The sequence below is a fragment of the Gallus gallus genome, chromosome 10 (assembly GCF_016699485.2).
Source record: "Gallus gallus isolate bGalGal1 chromosome 10, bGalGal1.mat.broiler.GRCg7b, whole genome shotgun sequence".
NCBI lineage: Eukaryota > Metazoa > Chordata > Aves > Galliformes > Phasianidae > Gallus > Gallus gallus.
The window spans coordinates 3,455,843-3,478,416 of NC_052541.1; the positions used below are offsets into that span (position 1 = coordinate 3,455,843).

Below are 22,574 nucleotides of genomic sequence, written 5' to 3' on the forward strand. Positions count from 1 at the left end.
TAGAGGGCCTACATACACTCTTTTAAAAATTCTGTGTAGTTAAGATTTTCAAATACTCCAAGCGTATCACTAAATAGTCTATGGCACTCAGCATGCATTACTTCATTGTGGCCTTCTAGTACTTGAAGGGAGCGTATAAACAGGAGGGGGAACGGATGTTTACAAGAGTGGATAGCAAGAGGACAAGGGGGAATGGTTTTAAACTGGGACGGGGAGGTTTAGGCTGGATATCAGGAGGAAGTTTTTCACCCAGACGGTGGTGACGCACTGAACAGGTTGCCCAAGGAGGCTGTGGATGCCCCATCCCTGAAGGCATTCAAGGCCAGGCTGGATGTGGCTCTGGGCAGCCTGGGCTGCTGGTTGGTGACCCTGCACATAGCAGGGGGTTGGAACTGGATGAGCACTGTGGTCCTTTTCAACCCAGGCCATTCCATGATTCTATGATGATTCCATGATTATCTTCATTCAAGTTAGTCATTACCTAAAGAAACGCTAAGGAATGCAGACTTATCCTTCCATCTATCCAGTATCAATATTCTCCCAATTTCAAAATGCTTCTGAATGAGATTACCCGCTTATATCTGGAAAAGCGATAATATTAAGAGGTGAAGTGCAGATCATCTGCATGTTTGCACCTATATATCACTTGTATAATATCTAAATTGATTTCAAGTATGTAAAAGTGTTAGAAAATTAAGCCCTGGAAAACTATCATCAGTTTCTTATCTTAATTTACTTAACCAAGTTGCATTTGTTTAACACCTGTCCTGTGAACAGACAGTGCTTAGCACCTTCACCTAGCAGATAAGCTCTTCACAGATCTCCAAGTCCTCTGAATCCACTGACACCAATCACAGAATCATACAACACTTGTATTGGGCTCTAAAAAATGGTGCACTGGACAGTTGCTTTCTTGGAAGCTGATAATTTAGTTCATTTACCATAGTAATTTGACACAACTGTATAATGGAGTCCTGATCTTCCCTTGGTCTTTTTTTTTTTTTTCTTTTCCTTTTCCCTACATATCTTCTGTAAAGGAGGTGTAAAGGAGGGACATAAATAACAAAATGAACTGCAACTAGGAATATATTTCATGCAGATACACCTACTGACACACTCATCACACCAGATCCTAATAAGCAATCTCTTCATCTACTTCCATGCTCTAAACTGTCTTAGCAAAGTATCTCTTTCTCATGATATATAAGGGGCTCATCCATTCAGTAGATGAGAAATCTGGTATTTGAGAAAAACAAATCCATACCAGGATTAGAGTGGGTTTAAATCTACCTTCCAAATCCTGGCCATTGCTCCTCTATTCAGCAGGATTATCACCTACCTGTCTTACAGTGCCCAGGTGAAATAAATAAATGCGCTACAGCTGGAGTATCTTGGCTGATAGTGATGCAGGGTTATGAGAAACTTAAATACACTGTGGAATTTTACTGGGGTAAATCTTTTTAAAGATACTTTCACACATGGCTGTGTGAAAAACCAATCTGTTATCATCACTGCTAGTTTTATTAATAAACAGCTTGGGAAAAAAAAGAGCATAAGGCAAAACTGGGAAAGGTTTAACATATTTCTTTGGTAAGGAACGACTACAAACAATTTGTTCAAGCTGTTAACAGCTGTCACTGTTTCTATTTTCTGATCTACCAAACAAATATCCCAAATATGTATTATACCTTACCCTGCCTTTTTGTTTTGGGCTTTTTCTTTTTTTTTTTTTTTTTTTTGGCTTAGCAGCAAGCATCTCACAAGATGGATATGATTAGCAAACAGAAGGATGGATGAGATCCAAATCACTAACCGAAGGAGAAGAAAAGCCACGGTCAGGAAGTAACTGAAACACAGAAAGTTTCAATAAATACAAAATCTGGCTGAGACTAAACAGACAGGAGGCTACAGATAGCAGCTGGAGGCCCTCAGCAATTGTAATGAACAGACAGAGCTCTGCACCCCTCTCCCAGACTTTTCCTATAAGCTTAGTTTAACTACTGAGGGCAGCCTCACCCTTTTTTCCACTAAAAGTCTTACAATTTCTAACCCAGCTAGAGTTCTTGGAGGACTCCTGCAAAACTCTGTTGTTCTAATGGCAATAAAGATTCCTCCTGACTTCATCCTAAACCCAAACCCACATATGGCCACTACTTGTGTCAGTCCTGTTCTTTGGCTGATCAGCTCTTTTCCCTTGCTGGCATTTTGTCCAAGATGCATTCATACACAGCAGTGACATTTCCATATTTATTTTAGTCAAAGAAGTGCAGCTGGGAGGAATCGTCAATCTGCTTGGGGGTAGGAAGGCCCTACAGTAGGATCTGGACAGGCTGGATCACTGGGCTGAGGACAGTGGGATGAAGTTCAACAAGACCAACTACCAGGTCCTGCACTTTGGCCATAACAACCCCAGGCAATGGGGCAGAGTGGCTGGAAGAAAAGGAGCTGGAGGTATTGGTCAGCGGTCAGTTGAACATGAGCCAGCAGTGCACCCAGGTGGCTAAGAAGGCCAATGGCATCCTAACTCATGTCAGAAATGCAAATCTAGCAGGAGCAGGGAAGTGATCATCCCCCTGTACTCAGCACCGGTGAGGCTGCACCTTGACTACCATTTTCAGTTCTGGGCTCCTCACTATGAGAAAGACATTGAAGCCCTGGAGCGTTTGCAGAGAATGGCAACAAAGCTGGTGAGGAGTCCAGAGCATAGGCCTTACAAGGAGAACACCTGAGGGAGCTGGGACTGGTTAGTCTGGAGAAGAGGAGGCTCAGGGGAGACCTTATCACTCTCTACAACTCCCAGAAGGGAGGCAGTGACAAGGTGAGGGTCAGCCTCTTCTCTCATGTAACTAGTGATAAGACTAGAGGGAATGGTCTCAAGTTGCGGCAGGGGAGATTCAGGTTAGATGATCTTCTCCAGAAGAGTGGTCAGGCACTGGAATGGGCTGCACAAGGAGGTGGTGGAGTCACCAACCTTAGAGGATCTCACAGAATGTTTACATGTACTGAGGGACATGTTTTAGAGGAAAACACTGGTGATAGATGGACAGTTGGACTGGACAACCTCGGAGGTCTTTTCCAATTTTGGTGATTCTATGAACACAGACAATACGAATTGTACATATATTTTGGAATAGGTTTAATTACAGCCATGCTTTTCAGTTCAATTTGGATTCAGAAGGGAGGTGTCACACTTCATTTCAAACTTTGTCACCAATTTTGTAATCTCAATCAAATCCCATATTAACCTTCTTTCCAGACTGAACAATCCTCGTGTATGTAGTTCTACATCTTAGATCATTGCTTTTGAGTCTTTTCCAGTTCTTTGTTGTCTACCATATCCTTTCTGGCAGGGCCAGTACTACACATTCACACTCAACACATGGACAAAGCTCAGATTTACGGAGAGGCACAATATGGACTCTGTTTTATTCATTATTCCTTTCCTAAAGAATCCTAACATGCTATTTGCTTTTAGACTGCCGCTCAGCCTTCAGCTGACCTTCTCATGGACTCTTCTTCGAGCTTAATATTTCTCTTTCCCATATTTCTCCGTTATCCTACCCCTTATCCATCTTTCAGTTGTTGCAGCAAGCCACATCTTCTCCAATTTAGACAGTTATTCCAATGTTAAGCCAGGTAAGTCAGACCTGCATCATTTCCCCTCTACAAAAAAAGTCCTTTGCAAACAGAGATCTGTGGGACACTACATTTCCAGCCACAAAAGGTACCCAGGAAAAGCAAGTTCTAGTGGAAAAAAAAACAAGGGGGGTGAAAAAAAAAAAAAAAAATCTATGAATCAAAAAAGCTTGAAAACCACTGATGTATGTGTGTATGTATGTATATTGGCTGTAATGTCTATTACAGTTTATTATGAATGATAACTCCCAAGTGGAGACTAAAGGAAATATGGGAAGGAGAGCTGGTCCCAATCCCTTCTCATTCATAGCACACACCATTTTCTGCACGTAGACAATTTCTGAACTGTTCTCCATCATTTTTATTGATCATTAACGTAGAAATAGAAGAAAGTATTTCTTGGAAAACAGAACACTCAATTGGACAAAAAAAGAAATTAAGGTTGATATTTTAAAAGCTCCTTAGCTTCTGGGTGATTAATCTCCTCAAAGAAGCATTATTTTCATGCAAACTGAGTTCTATGCAGACATAGATTCTCCAATAAATTCACAGGCATGAACAAAATCATCTGCTTTGCAGCTGCTTTAGTTGCACAAGTATCACCTTATCTGCCAGAAATGCACATTACGTGCCCTCCTTGGAACCCAAGGCACATTTTTTGCATGAACTTATTTCTTATCTCCATGTCTCCAGTCAATGCCTCAATCATTCCTGCAATGTCTAAGTACAGAATGCAGCACAGAGTAAAAATATCCTAACATTAACTGCAGGGCAGACAAGCAGGAGTAGTAAGTAATGAACTCATTGGTTCCAAGAACCAAGCTACTATTTATTCACAGTGCTCCACTGTGTGGAGAATGTGCAACTTTTTAAATACAGATTGCTTCAGTCACATAAAATTCCAAGTGTTTTAGTTGCAGATTGTTGGCATTTACCAGAAATGTTTGTTTTTCTGAAGAAACAGAACCACAGTTTCATTAATACCAGGCACATCAGCCTCATTGCAGCTAGGAAGCAAGCCTGATTCAGCAATCCCTCCTATCCCACACACTGATGTGCAGAGACCACAAGCACCTTACTGTTTTTAAATGCAAAGAAGGCAATGCCAGCCCATTCACATCATTTATAATTAATATCTTCAACATTCAGCATATTCCATCCAACTTAATCTCCTTCCATCACGTAGATCTTTGGAATTCCCCTGTTTGAGAAGCCTACAGAAAGAAAATAACTAATTTTTGCCTAACACACATTAGCAGAAGCCACGGTTTGTGGTTTGTCTGGGGGTTTCTGAAGGAGCAGAAAGAGGTATCTTCTTGCCTAATTACTCTTCTACTATTTACAGGTGTACTTCAGGGACTAGCATAACGTGCCATCAAATCTGCACTCCTTTCTTTGGTGTTTAATGCAGGAACCAGTATTGCAAACAATTTCTGACAAAAACAGCTCAAACTTTCAACATAATTCCTCCAGTAACATTAGGAGATGGGAACTGACTGCTCTGAGAATTTGATACAATAGAGCAAAGCCCCATCAATCTCCACAAAATAAACTTTTTACTCCTGCATCTTTAGACCCACATAGATGTCAGGTTACGTATGATCTTTCTGGCAAAAAAATAGATCATAACTCTCCTTTCTTTTTGTTTTTCCACACACCCCCATTTCTGGTGAGAGGAGTAGCTAGTCTGATGCCATCTGAAAGATCCCATGAAAACAAAGAGGGCTGAGCCATTACCCACCTGTTCCTGGGAGCCTATTAATATCAGGTGTATTGAGAGAAACACTCTGTCAGGTTAAACAACGAAGTCCCCTAGTTAGCACCACACTGTCCTTCACCAACCAGGTTAAATTTGCAGGCGTGCTTGGCCTGGTGCAATCTGGCCTTAGAGAAAGCTAAAGGAAAGCCTTGGGGAGCACATAACCAAACCATTACATCAGAAGACTACTTCACTGCCCACTCACACATCTCTAGCCCGATGTCTCTCTTGTTGCTCTGCACATGGAGCTGGACACTTTACTAGTGATGAAGAGTTCCTAGGTCCTAAAATGGGTTGGCACAATACTGTGGACAGCAAGGCGTTGCAAACTCCAATAAGGTCACAGACAGAGGCAGCTTATGACAACAACTCACCACTTTCCAAGCCTCCTGCCATTTTCCTATTATAACTTTCCAAGAAGTGGGCACGCACCAGATCTCCTTGCTGCAGTGCCTTGCAATTATAGTAAGTGTGGTTTGTCTACATCAACTACAGATCTAGACTATTGGATTCCTACAGAATATATGCAGGTCATGCAGGCTGGCAGCTTCCCTGAAACTCACAGGGAAAAAAATATGTAGAAGTGAACATCTGGAGGTCTGCAATGAAGGCAGACCACCACAGAGTGGAAAAACAAGGCCTACATCCCCATTTAGTACTCTGTGGTGTTTGCACTATCTTTCAGCATCTCCACTTGCAACCTGTGCAGAAGCAGTGGGGACACAGAGTTCCAGTTACGAACATGGATGCTGCCAGAAACTATGGGGACTCAGACATTTTCCATTACTTCCTGTGCTGACCTTTCCACATCATCCTCTTCATCTGTGAGGGAAAGGTAGCTGGCAGTTTCTGTACCAACATGATCTGATCCTCCACAGATGCTTCTTACTCAGGTGGAGAAGTGAGTCAGACAACTAAAAAGGCCATGAGACAGAAAGTAGAGCATGCTCATAAAACCAGACATATTCCCAAACAAGTCACAAGGTGGAATGGGGGTAGATTTTCACTTGGGCTGTCAGCCTTCTTGATCTCAGCTTAGCTCCTAAATTTCACAGGATAGCAACTGCTAACAGTGCTTCTGAAAGGAAGGAGCCATTCCCATGAGGAAGGTGCAGCCCCAGGACTTAGCTGAACATATTCAGCCAAATATGCACCGAGACATACAAACTAAAGGTCTGGATTTCCTTCACGGAATCCCCTCTACAGCTGGGAAGTCTGGATGGCACCTACTTACTTCCATTTAGAATGGCAAAGCAACAAAAGTCATCTGTGTGAAGGAAGGGATCTCTGCTGAGGAAAAGAACAAGTCTATTTCCACGCATTAGACTACAAAACTGTTCAAACAGTCACAATGAGAGACCCGTGCACTTTGGCACAGTGAAGAATGGAGTTTCAGATCATAAAAATCTATTAAAATGCATATTTGAACAAAACTGGTATCGACTCAGCACCAAAATAGCCTGAGGGTTACACCTGCATACTCAAATTAATTTTCAAGTGCCTCTTCTGCTGTGCAGGGTATTTTATGTTACAGTTGTACCATACTTACATAACCTACTTGAAATGTATTTCCCCTTGTTTGGAGCAACAGCCTTCTGGAGACATCTCAAAGTCTAATTTGGAAAGAAATTAAAGGCAAGAGTCTTTCCTCAGTACTCTTTCCTGACTAGCACGCAGAATACCTGCTGAGCAGAGATCAAGCAGGTCTCTGCTGATTTCTGAGCACAGGTTAAAACACACTCAGTTGTTAATAATTTGAGGCTTATACTAAGCCTTTTAATGTCTTCATCTTGAGAGCTCTGCATAACCTACTGTTAAGTGGTTTTACACGGACCTTACTGGCAGTGGAGTATATACATATTCAGCGCAACATACAGTGCAATAGCAACCACAGAGTCAGAGGGGTTAAGCACATGTGCTCACCTAATCTCCGTCCCAAGGAATATTAAGCTGTACTGTCATCATTCCAGATAACTGCGTCTTCCTAAAGACATCTAATGATGGCAATTCTACTCCCCACTTCCTCCCACGCACCAGTAGTCTATCCAAGCATTCTGCTAACCTCATTCTTCTCTTCTTTGCTGTTATTCAAGTCTCTTTACTTCTTGTCCTAAATACAATGGAGATGGAACAGACCATTCTCTTTCTCACTGTGAAATCCCTTATAATTTCCCCAAAGTCTCTTCATGTGAAATGGAAACAGTTATTTCCATCAGTAGCAGGCTATTTCCTCCAATGGCAGGTTTTCTGCACTTCTCATCATTCTCACTGCCTTCCTCTTTATGCTTTCAAGTTGACACAAAACTTGCATGAAAAACATAGCGCAAGAGTCCACTTACAGCCACTTGAGGCCTGAGTCAGGCGTAAGGATAACTTATGTTCTGTAGAACAATTCTATATAAACTGACACTGGGTTATGGTTCAGCAAATGTTATAAACTGATCACGATCTTTTATTCCAATAGAAGCGGAGCAGTCGTTCTAAAACAGCAGTAATACACACATATCAAAGTCAATATTCTCACATAAGCAAACTACACAATACAAATTATTCTGTGAAAAGCAATGATCTGTTCAGGAATCAACAGTACTGCCATTACCTTTCAGTGAGGAGATATACAACCATGAAAAGGAATCACAGTAGCTAACCCTCTGTTATCCTGAAATCCTCCTGAAACACCACTAATGAAGAGCTTTCATCAGGCCACTCTGCATGTGTGACAGGCTAGAGGCTTGGTCTAGCTTTCCCCATCTGACAGAAAGCTTCCAGACCTCGTCAAATAGTAGCTATGAATTACGTAATCTCAAAGGGCCCCAAACCAGCACTGATTAGTTATATTATTAAGAGTCATTTCCATCCTGTGACAGTGATTTTGAAATGAGTTTGAGGACAATTGGCTGCTCTTTTCCAGCTCAGGGTTTTTTTTTTTTTTTTTTTTTTTCCTTTACAGGCAGAGAAATTCCTGTAACATAAAATCAGAAAAGAAAGTTTTGTCCTTGGTACTTACCCTTCTCTTTGGTACTCCTCGTCCAAATTTGACAAAAGCTGGGACCCAGCCACAGACAGATCAAGTGCAGCTAAGGGCAGATCTCGATAAGCAAAATTAACAAGCTGTACAGGGGCAATGCTTTTGGTTTCTTCTTCAACTTGCTGCGAAATTATCTCAACTTCTGAAACACCGCCTTCTATTGCAGGCCTGCAAACACAATTAGCAAAATGAAAACCTTTCTCTACAGAGGCACACACACATATACATCTAATCTATATAAACAAATATAAACAAGCGAATAAAAATAAGTTGGAGACAAGAACTTTGCAGAACCCTAAAACAAATTATAAGGCCAGGCCATTGAGGGAGGTATCCTCGTTAAGGGGGGGGACAGATCAAACGTCTCCAAACTTGTCTTCAGTAGATGTCACAGAGAGCAACAGAAATCTCACAGATAAAAGAGAACAGCATGTTACACTCTGCTTCAAAAGCACTAAATATAAATGAATGTGTTATGAACAAACGAAGGTGGAAACAACGTATGAAACCAAAAGCAAAATATTTGTGCAAAACAGAGAGGCACAACAGAAAGCATGCAACTATGCCAACTAAAAACTGCTCTGTAACTTGGACAAGTGAACAATGAATAGTTAAGATTATTAATTATTATACAAATCAGCAGCTAGTTGATGGATGCATTTTGACCCCTCTCACTGTGGATCACTACTGTCAAAGAGCTTTTGAGAGATGGTGATTTGATTTCACTCAACCACAGAAGATTACTCTGTAACAAGTTACTTCAAAATGATTCTGAAAGGAGAACAAAGACTCAGGAGAATTATGAACTCCTCTATAAGGCTTACTGTAAGCAGCTATTTGTACAGCCTCTAAGTCCAGACGTATTCTTCTACCATTCCAGCAACGTTAATGAGAACTGCATGCAAGCAAAAACAGCATCTGACTATATCCACATCCTCCATGTTTAAAATACTACTTACCTAGAACTCAAACTTTGTCAGCTAGCATACCCTCCTGCACATGAAGGATGAATTCATTGTAGAAGAATGTACGAGAAATCCCAGTAGGGACCGATCCCTTGCAGTTCCCAGTGAGAGCTTCTTGCTTCACATGATTCAGAGCAGAGTGCAAACAGTCTGCTCCAGCATTTATCCTTGGGAGTTTATTAACTTCTCAGAAACCTCATGCTAGTTTTCAGAAGCTTTAAACAGTAGGTATGAATGTCTTTTTCCTTTGAGATACAGTTAAAAAGCGCATAGCACCCAACTTACCTCTCTTATTTGACTGCAGAAGTTGCATGGGTGACTTTGCTTTAAAGAAGTTTACTAAAATATTCCAGCTATTCAAGCAAACTGAGTAATATGTAGGGTTTTTTTTCCAGAAAAAAAGTGAATTATTTAGCAGAGTTCTTAACTCATGTATCTTGTAAATCTAAAGATGTGAGTGAAGAAGCTAAAATTCTAGGTGAAAGGGAAGGAAAAACCTATTGCTCAGAGCCTGAACATCAGACTAACTCTTTTGGATGGAAAACATTCATCCAGATTTACAGGAGCTAATCACTACCAGCGTTACACAAAAAAGTCATTTGGAAAACCTGAAAAAGCTTTTATAACTCAAGTGTTTGTCAAAGAAAGGCTGCGCCTGTATCACGGAATCAGAATATCCTGAGTTGGAAAGGACCCCCAAGGATCATCGAGTCCAATCCCTGGCTCCACACAGAACCACCCAAACCCTGAGGGTAACAGCAGCATCTGAAGACTCCTTGGGCTCCGGCAGCTCAAGGCTGTGCCCACTGCCCTGGTCAGCCCATTCCATGCTCTTCACCCTCTGGGGCAGAACCTTTCTGTAACTCCTACCTGACCCTCTCCTGACACAGCTCCATGCTGTTCCCTCTAGCCCTGTTGCTGTCACACAGAGCAAAGCTCACCGCTGCTCCTCTGCTCCCTGTGAGGAGCTGCAGCTGCCATCAGGCCTCCCCTCAGCCTGCTCTGCTCTGCACTGAACAAACCCAGGAACCTCAGCAACACTCATCCTGCCCTCTAGACCCTTCACCATCTCTGCAGCCCTCTGAATGCTCCCTAATATCTTTATGTCCTTATACTGCAGCACCCAAACCTGCTCACTGTACTTGAGGTGAAGCTGCACAGCACAGAGCCGAGTGGGACAATTCCTTCCCCTCACCCAGCTGGCAGTGCCAGGTCTGATACACCCCAGAGCCTGACCCATCAGCCAGTTATTCACCAATCACTTTTTTCTCCCCTTTCTCACTATATATATGCTGGACATTTTGTACTGTAACAATATCAAAAGCTTTACTAAAATTACATCAGCCAGCTTTCACTGGTCATGCAGGTGGGTAACTTGGTCATAAATGGAGATTAAGTTCATTAAACAGAACTTTCCCCCTTGTGAACCCATGTTGGCTGCAACCAGTGACTGCATTATCTTCCAGGTGTTTCTCTATAACTCCCAGAATAATTTTATCAGGCACTGAAGTCAGACTGACAGTGAGTCATACTGTCACACCATGCAGAAAGTAAAGGGAGACACTACTGTATGTACGACCTAAAGGCTCATTTTATTTTACTCTTCGTCTAACCAATGATGGAAAGTATTGAGATTCGTGTCATTTTCAACAGAACTGTATTTACCTGTCAAGTGAAATCAGAGGCAGGGGCTAATTTCAGAAAGAAACTTCTTTCTGTGATTTTCACCCTTAGTGACAACCCATGAGCCTTTACCTTTACAAGTCTAAGATAAGCTGATTCAGTTCTGCATGAAGGCCATGTAGTGATCCCATTTCCAGTATTATAGGGGAAAAAAGGAAAAGGGATGAGTGCAGCCTTCCCCCTCACAACAGAATTTATCTTTTGTACTTCTTAGACAGACTACATCATAGGCAGAGTCTGATGTGACTGAAAAGCAAACCAAACCAACCAATAGACTGGTGTTGGCAAGCAGCTTTCAGACAGTTTTGGTGAAAGGGAAGGGAAAAAGCAAATGGATATGAAAAGGAGACACAGCAGTTTTTAGCCACTGGCTGTTAGTATACACCCACAACTTAATGCAATCTTGCTTTTTCTGCTAATTCACACTCTTTAGACAACTGACAAAATCCCACCATTCCTTCTCAAAATAGCAACTTTTCCTTCCAGTCATACTAAGGGATCTCTCTTGACATCACAACAATATTCTGCTACAGGCAGGAATTGTTCTTGTGTAATTAAAATAAGTTATAATTATCCTTATACGGTACTTACTGAGGACTGGTCATGTTGGAGGATGCAACTGAATCAGCAGTGGTTATCGTATTCAACTAATTCCAGCTGCTTTGCACAGATGTTCTAGACATCCAAAATGAGCCTTCTGTAAGAGGCAAAACAAAATTTATCTAAAACAGTTAAAAGAACTCGAAAGGGTTGCACTGACAATTTTTGTCATTTTATCAGTTTACTTAATTATTTCCCTTTATGATTCTTTCCCTAGGCATTTTGTTCTGGACTGATTCCACCGTTTCATGGGAGGTGTAAAGCTATAGATAGACACCTGTTCATGTATATACTTCCATCACAACACGTCTTGCTTTAAATTTCTGGTTCCCTTAGAGAAATAATCAGGCAGTAGGGATTTTCAAAGAAAGCTCAGGGATTCAGCAGCACAAATGCTATTGGAAGCCAATTAATACTTTCTTTAAAAAAAATACAATTCAATATTAAATAAAATATTGAGACAAGTGCTAGTTTTGTCAACAAAATTTGGGAGTTTGTTGTCAAACATTCTGGATGGGTTGTTACCAAGATGGTATTTTGATCAACAAAGTCCATTAACATTTGGAAAAGGTGACATATTTGCCTATGGCAAAGTCTTCATTTGTGGTATACCTGGACCAATGCATGGGAACCAGAATGGAAAACACTGGTTGGTAAACTAGCATATTACCAACATCAAGCAATTTCCACAATGATGAAAAATAATTCTTATAATAAAACCAGAGTCATTAACAGGCTGAACTGTTAGTATCAGTCAAGCATTTACAACAGAGATATAGAACAATAGCATGATCTATGGTAGTCACTTGATGCCAAATAAAAATGAACTTACATCAATTGTAGAGCCATTTCCAAGGCTTTACTTAGTGCACTGTAAACTTGTAATGCAGTCAATCCATTCTCAGATTTTTCAGATAACACACCTGCATGTACAAAAAGAAAGGATCTAGATTATCATCACCTTCCTTAGGTAGATAAGCTAGCCAAAAGCAATTATTCACAAGAAGAAATATAAGCGACTTCAAAACAGAAAACATACGTGTTTCAGAAAAAGAGACTCCACTTTTCAATGAGCTTTAAATGCTTATAACATCAGAGTGACAAACCAACTTTTTTTTTAGATATACTTTCTCAGATACAGCACAAACTTGACTCAATATTCACTTGATATCAATGGGAGACTCTTCCCTTCTATTCTTGGTCATTTATCAATTATATTCCCAAGGCAGTAAGATACTAAAGCAATTGCCTAAAATTAGAAGTCTGCTTAAATCACATACTGAAAGGATGCAGTAAGAATATCTTAGGCATAAGATAGTTTTATAATAGCAACCATTCCATTTAGCAGCAGAATAAAATCAAAATGTCACTAGAAGTCTTGTTTTGCAGTGTTAGCTCCCTAACATCCCAGTAGGGACACATGTTTTCATTGAAGTATTTAACCCGAACCTGTTGTTGTAAGCATACAGCCTGGGAAAATGGTAAAGGCACAAGGTGCTCTGCACCTACCCTGCCAGGCTGAGATGGAAACTGAAAGTCCTACTGTAATAGTGTCTGCAAGCCTGGAGAATAGGAGGGAAATGGGGATAATGAGTGGAACTGAGGGAAACTGGCCCCTGAGAGAGATGTAGAAAGGGAAATTTCTTCATATAGTTGAAAACTCGCTGTGTGTTTGGGAGACAGCTCAGTGCTAACGCTCCACCTTTCTCCCAAAGAGGGGTTTAAAAAACAAGGATGCTACAAATGTACAGCAGCTGTTTAAAAGTATTCTCCAAAGATTTTAAGGGAACTGAAGTCCCAATAGGGGGACCAACAACACTGCAAATACTTGAAGAAATGTCTGCCTCTCCAAGACTTACACTTTTTTCTTTTTTAAGCTAGAAGCACATTCATATTCATCCAGAACTTTGTTTCTCCATTCAACCATATCAGTGGCAACGCTGATAAGCCAGACCTGCTACCTCTCACTGGAGCTGGCAGCTCTATGGGGAAACATTCACTCATTACCAAGAGCAAAAGAACAACTCATAGCCGGGCAGCAAGCTCTTCTGACAGCTCTGAGGGCTCTGCTGGGACCAGAGTCCAACCTGCCCTCCCTGAACAGATTGCAACTGTGGCATAATGCACTCAGAGGTGAGATGAGTAACGTGGAAAGAAACCTGAAAGGAAACAGAGGGAGTCAAGTCCCCAAAGCACTCAGGGGAGCTTTCCCCAGAAAGAAACCGTAAAAAGTAAGTAATTCTGGGTGCAGATGACTAACATTGTACCTGATTTAATGGATCAAAAAATGGTTATTGAGTCCATCTGGAGGACAGCACAACTAAAGCCTTCAAAGTGGACACAGCGTGTTGTATATGTAATGTAAACAGACTACAAGGACTCCTGCTTCTTTCTAGGCTACACACAAGCATCCAACAACTCCATCCCATGGATTTGCTACCTTCCTTAAAGCCAGTTTATAGGAATATACAACACCTCCAAGTTCCACAGGAAATCTCTCTGCAACTGAGTAGTGTTTAAAGGCGACAATGAACAGAGAGGAGAAATCATTTCCCTGTATTTAATCTCTCACTATAGGCAAAGGGCAACGACGTAAGCATAACGCAGGCACCCTATGGGTATCCCATCCACCATCCAAGAGTGGAAATTTTCCCAAGCTGCCCTTTCTGCACCTAGCCCACTCAAGGCTTAGTAGATAAAAACACCTCGATCTCATGGGAGGAGATTAGTTGGCAGTCCCAGGACGGGTTTTGTTCTTCGTCTTTGCTTTTCAGTCAATTCTATTTTTCGTTTTTATTTTAACTCCTTGGAACTGAGGCCAAGGCAGCACATGGTTCACGCTGAGCTCCCACGAAGCTATGAGCAATGCCCATTTTGTGAGAATTCAGCAGTTCCATTTGTTCTGTGGCGTAAGTATTTTCAAGGTGAGATGGCTGCGGGAAGAGCAAAGTTCCTCAAACTAAACAGAACTCATTTTAAGAGGAGACAGAGCAGAAATGAAAGAATTGCCCCCCAGAAGGTTTCTTGTGCAAGTTTTGAAGTGCTGTAAAACCCAGCACTAGTCACTGAACTAAACGACCAGGATACTGGTCAGGTGAGCCAAGAGGACAACGCAACCAGGTGGGAAGCGTATTTCTGTAGCTGGTTTCCTGTGCACAGTTGAGTTTGTAGATTCATTGCCTAACTGAAAATGTGCAGACACACAGTTCAGAACTCAGCGAAGCTGACTCAGCCCTTCACACTCCTGCAGTAGGTGAAGCTGCACACAATTCGCTGAGCTCTTTTTGAGGCAAGACCTTTGAAATGCTTAAAAATGCTTTGTTTGCCTCCCCAGCCTTCCTGTTCCTTGCGCAGATATTACACACACCAGTGACCTCAACACCCCTGTGACATACCTTTTGCTTAATTATTTCTTCTACCCTCTCATTTGTGGGTGCATAGGCATGCAGCTGTTCCACTCCATGCGTTACGGTCAGAATCACACAGGTTGAAAAGCGGCATCACGCTCTATAGCACTTGAGCAAAGGTTGATGCTGCTGCCTGCACCCAACGCACATCCTCTCATGGTTAATGTGTTAATGTTTAGATCAATCTTCCACTGCCAGTCATCGTAGCATAGCAGCAGCTTGTTAATACATTGAGTTCAGCTGAAACAATGCAAACTATAAAGCAACTTGGGACTCTACATAAAATCAGAGCAAATGCTCTGTGCGTATATCATAGAATGGCCTGGGTTGAAAAGGACCACAATGCTCACCCAGTTCCAACCCCCTGCTATGTGCAGGGTCACCAACCAGCAGACCAGGCTGCCCAGAGCCACATCCAGCCTGGCCTTGAATGCCTCCAGGGATGGGGCATCCACAGCCTCCTTGGGCAACCTGTTGAGTGCGTCACCACCCTCTGGGGGAAAAACTTCCACCTAATATCCAACCTAAACCTCCCCTGTCCCAGTTTAAAACCATTCCCCCTTGTCCTATCACTGTCCACCCTCATAAACAGCCATTCCCCCTCCTGTTTATATGCTCCCTTCAAGTATTGGAAGGCCACAATGAGGTCTCCCCAGAGCCTTTTCTTCTCTAAGCTAAACAAGCCCAGTTCCCTCAACCTCTCCTCACAGGAGAGGTGCTCCAGGCCTCCGATCACCTTAGTGGCCCTCCTCTGGACCCGCTCCAAGAGCTCCATGTCCTTCCTGTGCTGGGGGTCCCAGGCCTGGACACAGTACTGCAGATGGGGCCTCAGAGAATATATATTTTCTCCAAGCCTTTAAGAAAAGGCAACAAGAACACCACCCAAAAGGAACTTCAAAAGGAATCTGTGCTGCACATCTGCATAAAAATTATGATTTTTAGCACTGCTTTCAACAGTCCCCCAAAATTTGTGTCACAGTGTGTCAATAAATAAATAAAAAAGCCTGAAACAAACAAAAAAAGATTGACCGGAAGGAAGATGTCTAATTTAAGCTTTTAGCACCAAAGTCTCTTCTAACTTCCACTGGACCCTCTTCAATTAAGTTGAAGTCAATACCATGGCGTTCACTTACTTGTTGCATTTGCTCCTGTTCTCCAAGGAGTACTGTCGTGATGCTGTAAGCTCCCCCCAGCCACACACTTGGAAATGGACCATCACGCATTACTGTGTGAGTTTACAGTCAGTAAGATTACATGGCATATAACAACAGTAGATTTCCCTTTAAAAAAAAAAGTGCTTCTCCAATGCAGGGAAAAGCACAGCTCCAAAAACAGTTGTGTCAGCACCAGGGGGGTAGGGCAGCACACATGGCCACAGCCATGGGAACAAATGGCACGGTGGAGAAATACTGACATCAGCTTATATTAGAAAGACTTACACCTAAAATAATGCGCCAAGCCCTCGCCATCAGTGATGTTAAACTGGAGCAAGCACCCAAACTGAAAATGCTTCACAGACTTAGGGAGAGGGAAACAAGACAGGCCCGGGTTTTAATTGTTTTATGTCATTCGTTGTGTTGAAGCTTTTCATTGTGGCTAGCACACATCACAACATGGAATTGTTTCATAAGTCGTATTCTTAGGTAATTCTTACAAAGACTCATGGCCAAATGGAAATTACAGCTATTGAAGTTCCTACTGGACAACCTTACACAACTCACAGAGCTATTCCAAAGGAGGAAATAACTTGAAATAAGACTAAGGAAAACAGTTAGTGAGAAATCACCCTACGGAGCTTTCAAAGAGAAAAGGGAGATGTGAATCTACATTTAGCTCCTGTGAATCACAGACCAGACTTTATTTTGTTGTTCTTTAAATTAACACCACTGATATCTCCCTGAAGACAACTAGTCATACAGTGTCCAAATTGTTTCCTTCAGAAATCCAGCAACTTGCTCTTCTTTCCGAAGGGGAAACCCCAAAAAGCTCCTTCAGGAGAGGTATAGCAACACACCCCCCTTTGCTTCACTTCAGGGTGAACAAAATTGAAGAGGTTCGTTGAGATAGAAGACACAAAATTGATTAAACAGCCCCTCCCCCAAATCCTTTCAGCCAGCCAGCATTTTCAGAAAGTATTTGTTTACATGGCTCTAATAGGTAGATACATAATACTGCCTTTATTTTCCAAAAATAACTGAATGAGATTTATCAAAAGATTACAAATGCAGAACGTTACAAAACAGAGCAAGTTAACTTCCTCTACAAATCAAGTACATTAGATACGTGTTTCAACATTGCAGGTTCCCAGCTTTAACGTCCCTATACAGCACCCAGAAGGGAGAGGTACGAAAGACAGAGCTTTTCATTTCACAGTAAAAAGGGAATATTGGATCTTTGCCAATGATCCACAGTCAAGCTTTTACATACATCATTAAGAAAAAAAAAGAGGGGAAAAAAACACACAAAACCCTCCATCACAGTAAACGTATTTAGAATTGGGAAAGTCTGACGTTCAGAAATTAGGAAATGGCAGATTTGAACTTGCTCATGCAGCCATAATTCTATCCCCTTATGGGATCACCCTGTATGCCGAAATTAAGCAGAATGCTGGGGGTGGAGTAGGAAGCATAGGATCAAGTCTAAAAACTGTCTATTTGTAAGCGTAGTTCATACTTCCTAGAAAAGTATAGATAGGACATAAAAAAAAAAGTATCTTTTGCCTAATGATAATCTCCCTACGAAACATCATGAGCACTCTTTCAGTCTTGAGCTTTCCGTACTGCAAACTTGGACCTCAGAATGCATTAAAATCCAGTAGAAGACGACTAAACAAACACAAAATGCCAGGATAGACCAGCCCAGCCCCTTCCAAGGCACTTGTAGATGTGCAGCACATGCTATTTCCAGACAAACAGGAGGTGGTGCATCTGTTTGGGATGGCAGAGCACACGCACTCCTTTCCTCTACCACCTCTTCTCCAAGGAACTGGAAAGAGCAGGAGGAAACCACACAGCAGAGGTCTGTGACGTGCCAGCATTCCAGCTTGAACATTCTTTCAACACATGTCCATGTTGCCCTAACAGCTCCTACAGGTCCTCATTCCCATCTGCGTAGCTATGGGCTGCATATGGTACTGCTGAAGTGGTTGTATTCAGTTGTTCAGATGCATTACCAACGCCTCTCAGGAAAAGCACAAAGCCCAGCAACTACTTGAGCAAGCCACAACGTACCTAAACCTGAAGGCACCAGGATGGAAAGGCTGTGCTCCAGACTAGCAGCCATCTGCTTGCTCAGTTTTAACAGCTCATAGCAAATAACACAATTAATGAGGCATCTCAAAGTTCTGGAATAACTGTGTAACTACCAGGGCTGCTCACACAGAAAGTCAGCTCCCTAGCATTGGGCACACATTCAGTTAGTAAAGAGAGTACTCATTTGGTCTCTTAGTCTGCATTAGCCTGCACTCCAGGACTGCACTTTCTCCATGCTACACGCTGTCCCCATCTAGCTGTAATAAATAGGTTTTCTTTGCTGTTGTTCCTTATAGCTTCCCTGGGTGGTTTAAGCAGAAAGAAAAAAAAACCACGCCAACATACCATAGGGCTCTCACAGACACTGAAGAAAAGACCGATCATATTTAAAAGGTGTATTTACAAATTCATCTGGCACTTGAAGGTTTGAGCCTGTTTAATAAGAAGAGAAACCACAAAAGAACGCTTGGTGTCTCAGATACAAGCATTAGGCACAAGGCTGCCAGCTTACACCATTCCACTGCACACCTCAACACCTCCTGCTCTGCTGACGTGTCCCACTGCTAGAGATGCTCCCATTAGAGAAATGGGTGAGGACATATCCATGCATACAAAGCAACACCACTCAGACCAGAGGTGGCTTCCAGCAAGATGGTCTCCTTACAGTCCAGCACAAGGTAAACAGCTCAGGCCCAATGCAGCGCTGACACTGCTTCTGGGCTCATGGTCAGCAAAAACACTGAGCTTTCCATGTGCCACTGCACGTCTTGATGGGAATGAGCCTAGAATCAACAGCTCCACTGAACTGAAAACACCTCTTTGTTTTCCAGCCTGAGGAACTAAATGACTCTGGGCTCAGTTGGCACATGGGTAGAAGCTAACTTGGACAAACTCCATGACAAAGGCATTCTGGCCCACCTCTGCATCTCCTTCCACACCCACTCATCCCCAGTACTCAAAGTATTTTGGGCCACAAATCATGGTTCTCAAAAGGAAAAAAAAAAGTTAAACCTCCCTTAGATTAAATATTATTAAGAATCACACACTCAAGAAACAGAGTCAGGTTTATATTTGTGTCACAACTTCATTTCAGAATTTCACGTGCTTGAGTTTTACACTAACCTAGCTGAGTCCCACAGACATATTACCAGTAGATGCAAATTGAGCGCCCATTCAGCCTCAAAGATGTTTGATTACAGATACAAGCAAACCAAACTCTTGGATTTCATGTCCACTTCTTTTTTTCTGACTTCTGATAACTGCAGTGAAGAGTCACTAAGCAGAGATCTGCAGCCCCAGTGAACTTAAGTAAGTAGATGTGTACTACAAGGAGGCTGTGGATGCCCCATCCCTGGAGGCATTCAAGGCCAGGCTGGATGTGGCTCTGGGCAACCCGGTCTGGTGGTTGGTGACCCTGCCCGTGGTAGGGAGGTTGAAACTAGATAAGCATTGTGGTCCTTTTTGACCTAGACCATTCTGTGATTGTAAATGTGGTGCCAACTACAGCCTGGCTTTGGGCAACAAACAGCTGTAGCATTTCATCCCATTGATGCCTTCAGGATGAACCTCACTCTGTTGGATCAGACTGCTGATTGCAATCTTCGTTTCATGTCCTGCCTGATACTTCAAAAGAGAGTGAGTTCCTTCACAGTGCACACGGTCACACCAGGTGAACTGCTCATGGTCAAGAAAAAGTTTTGCTGACCACATTGAACCTAAACAAAAGACTGGACCATCTTACTAAGTGCACCATAAGGAACAATTGTTTTTAATATACAGTTAATGCATTTAACTGTATAACCCTGACTCCCTCAGTAGGTCATGGCATGCACTTAATACACACAATAAGTCAGGTTCCTGCTACAAACAGATGGTGAGGGACTCAGCCCAAGCTGCAAGGACACTCAACCCTGCCAGAGCTATGATCTGGAGTAAACAGCCCTCACAATGCACACGTTCACTGGGCAGCAATCCCCAGGCTTAGCAGCCAAACCTGCAACTTTCCCCCTCACTTTCAATTGAGTTCAGGATGGTAACATCACCTACTAAAAAAAGCATATAAAGACTTCACATGTTTTCAACTATAAATCATATATGTTATTTCCTAGGCCCCTCTAAATATCTTTAAATCACTCCCAATGAATGAAAAAAGTTGTGGAGATGTGCTGGCTGAGAAAAGTTATTCTCATTTACTGCCACTCGCTCTGAACCATAGCATGGTTGCTTTTTCCTGCGTATTCAGAGGTAGTAACAAACACTTATTTAAGGTGATATAATAGTTTTGGGTGGACACTTACCTCACACATGGCAATCTGCTGGAGACAATGTGGTACAACTGGCAAGTCTGTGCAACAGACTGCTACTCTGGCACTCAGTTCAGGGAATAAGCAAAGCAGATGTATTTGAAAAGGCTCATTTGCTCACTACTTTCATTAAAACTGAATACAAGAAAACAGGCCACAACCCAACCATACTGGTCCATGGGAAAATCCTCTTCCCCCTTCAGCATGCCAGGCTGTGGTTCCCAAACATCCATCAGAGCAAGCCAAGGGCAGCCTGCTTCTTGCAGCACTGCACAGGCAGAAGAGCTTTGGCCACAACTCTGTGACTCAACGTGGCAGCCCTCCTGCCACCCTCTATGGCTCTATTTTAGCACCGTCTGATTTAGTACTTCAAGTCTCATGATCCATATCCAATAAAGAGGTTCTGTGTAATACACTGATCAGATAAAAGGATGCTTTCAAGCAGTGGTTATGCAAGGGATGCACGCTGCAACGCAAACTCTCAAACACTGAATGAATGCTAAGTTAAAATAGAACCTATCCTCGCTCTTAAATCTAACACACTGGCCTTCTGCTTGGAACTAAACGACGTCTGTTACAGCTGCTAACAGACTTCTGTCAGGATTCACCAACTAAGCTTTATTAAAATTAAAAGAAACAATTAGAAAACAACTACACCAGGAGAGAATCATCAACGCTTCTAAGAGGTATTCTTCAGAACTATTTTAGCATCAGTACTGCACTAACCACTCAAGGCAATCACTACTTGTAAATAAGCTGTCAGTCTCCAGACACAGGCACAACAGCTCTCTGCATGCAATCCAAGGAATCTGTAATGAAAGCATAGTCCCCGACTCAATTCCACGCCCAAGACCACACAGCAAATTGGTGCCACAGAGATTAGAACTCAGCTTTCTGACTTTCTGTCTGGCACTTAATTGGTGGAAGATGCCACTTCCCAATAGACAGCAAAGCCTCCAGTATTAAACAACCCACGTTCATAATACTTTTATTTTTGGAGATTTTACGTATGCAATTTTGTTTACAATTCTTACGTGAATTAGCAGCATGAAGTACTGCAGAATCAATAGAGCTTCTCCAACAAAACAAGTGTATCTGCAAGGAATTAAGATTACACTGGCCTCAGGTCAGAGATTTACTGCACTTGACCCTGTACAACAAGCACTAGAAATGAGACTGCTTGCTGCAAAGACCAGCCAGGAGCTTAAAGAGGCAGTATCATGTGCTTGTTTTATTCTTCATGCCTCTAATAACAACACTGTAAGATGAATAAAACTACCTTCCTTGCATTATGGCTCTCAGTACACTACTGTTAACAACTGACAGCTCATGACCTAGTCAGTTTACAACATTAGAACAACAACACAGGACAGCTTTCAGATGCTACCGAGCATCTGCTGTCAGCGAGAGCTGTCTGAGGATGAGGAGGGGAAACATACCGAGATGAGGATCGCCACTGTCCACTTTGGAATCCTAGAAGTGAACAGTCTGTCAGGGCAAGAAAAATTAGCCCATATTTTTATTATTCACATGCTACTTAGAAACCCATCAGGTACTTCATGAGGTGGTGGCTTTTTTCCCCCCCCAAGTGACATAAGCCCTATTCCAAAGGACTTAATCTAATTGGAGACAATGCTTGCAGTAATGAGATCACTTCTGAATACATACATACTCAAAGGCTTACAAACACAGCTTGGGTTACAGGGCCTGTGATACTTGGTGATGCTGAAGATGGGAGCTTTTAGAAAAGCTGAAGTACAACGTGAGAAACATTGTATGTTTCAGGACAGGAGAATGTGTCTCAAATCAAAACCAGTAAATACATTTTTGAGTAATATTCTGTTAACAAGGCAATGTTGTTTTTTTAATGCACACTACCCATCTTTAACAGCTGTGGTAATACAGCAATTCCAATCGAGTACAAAACAGACAGGTGGCCAAA

At 42.2% G+C, this 22,574-nt stretch overlaps 1 protein-coding gene across 1 annotated transcript in view; it reads right to left on the minus strand.

Annotated features, from left to right (window-relative positions):
- TMEM266 (transmembrane protein 266) overlaps positions 1-22,574 on the minus strand; it is an 82,764-nt gene that overhangs the window by 48,354 nt on the left and 11,836 nt on the right. Inside the window, exons 2-4 of the mRNA XM_046899224.1 lie at positions 12,504-12,594; positions 11,663-11,768; positions 8,403-8,591 (exon numbers count right to left, since the gene is read on the minus strand). Of these exons, the coding sequence (XP_046755180.1) occupies positions 8,403-8,591; positions 11,663-11,676 (203 nt within the window). The 5' untranslated portion in view covers positions 11,677-11,768; positions 12,504-12,594. The remainder of the gene's footprint in view (positions 1-8,402; positions 8,592-11,662; positions 11,769-12,503; positions 12,595-22,574) is intronic.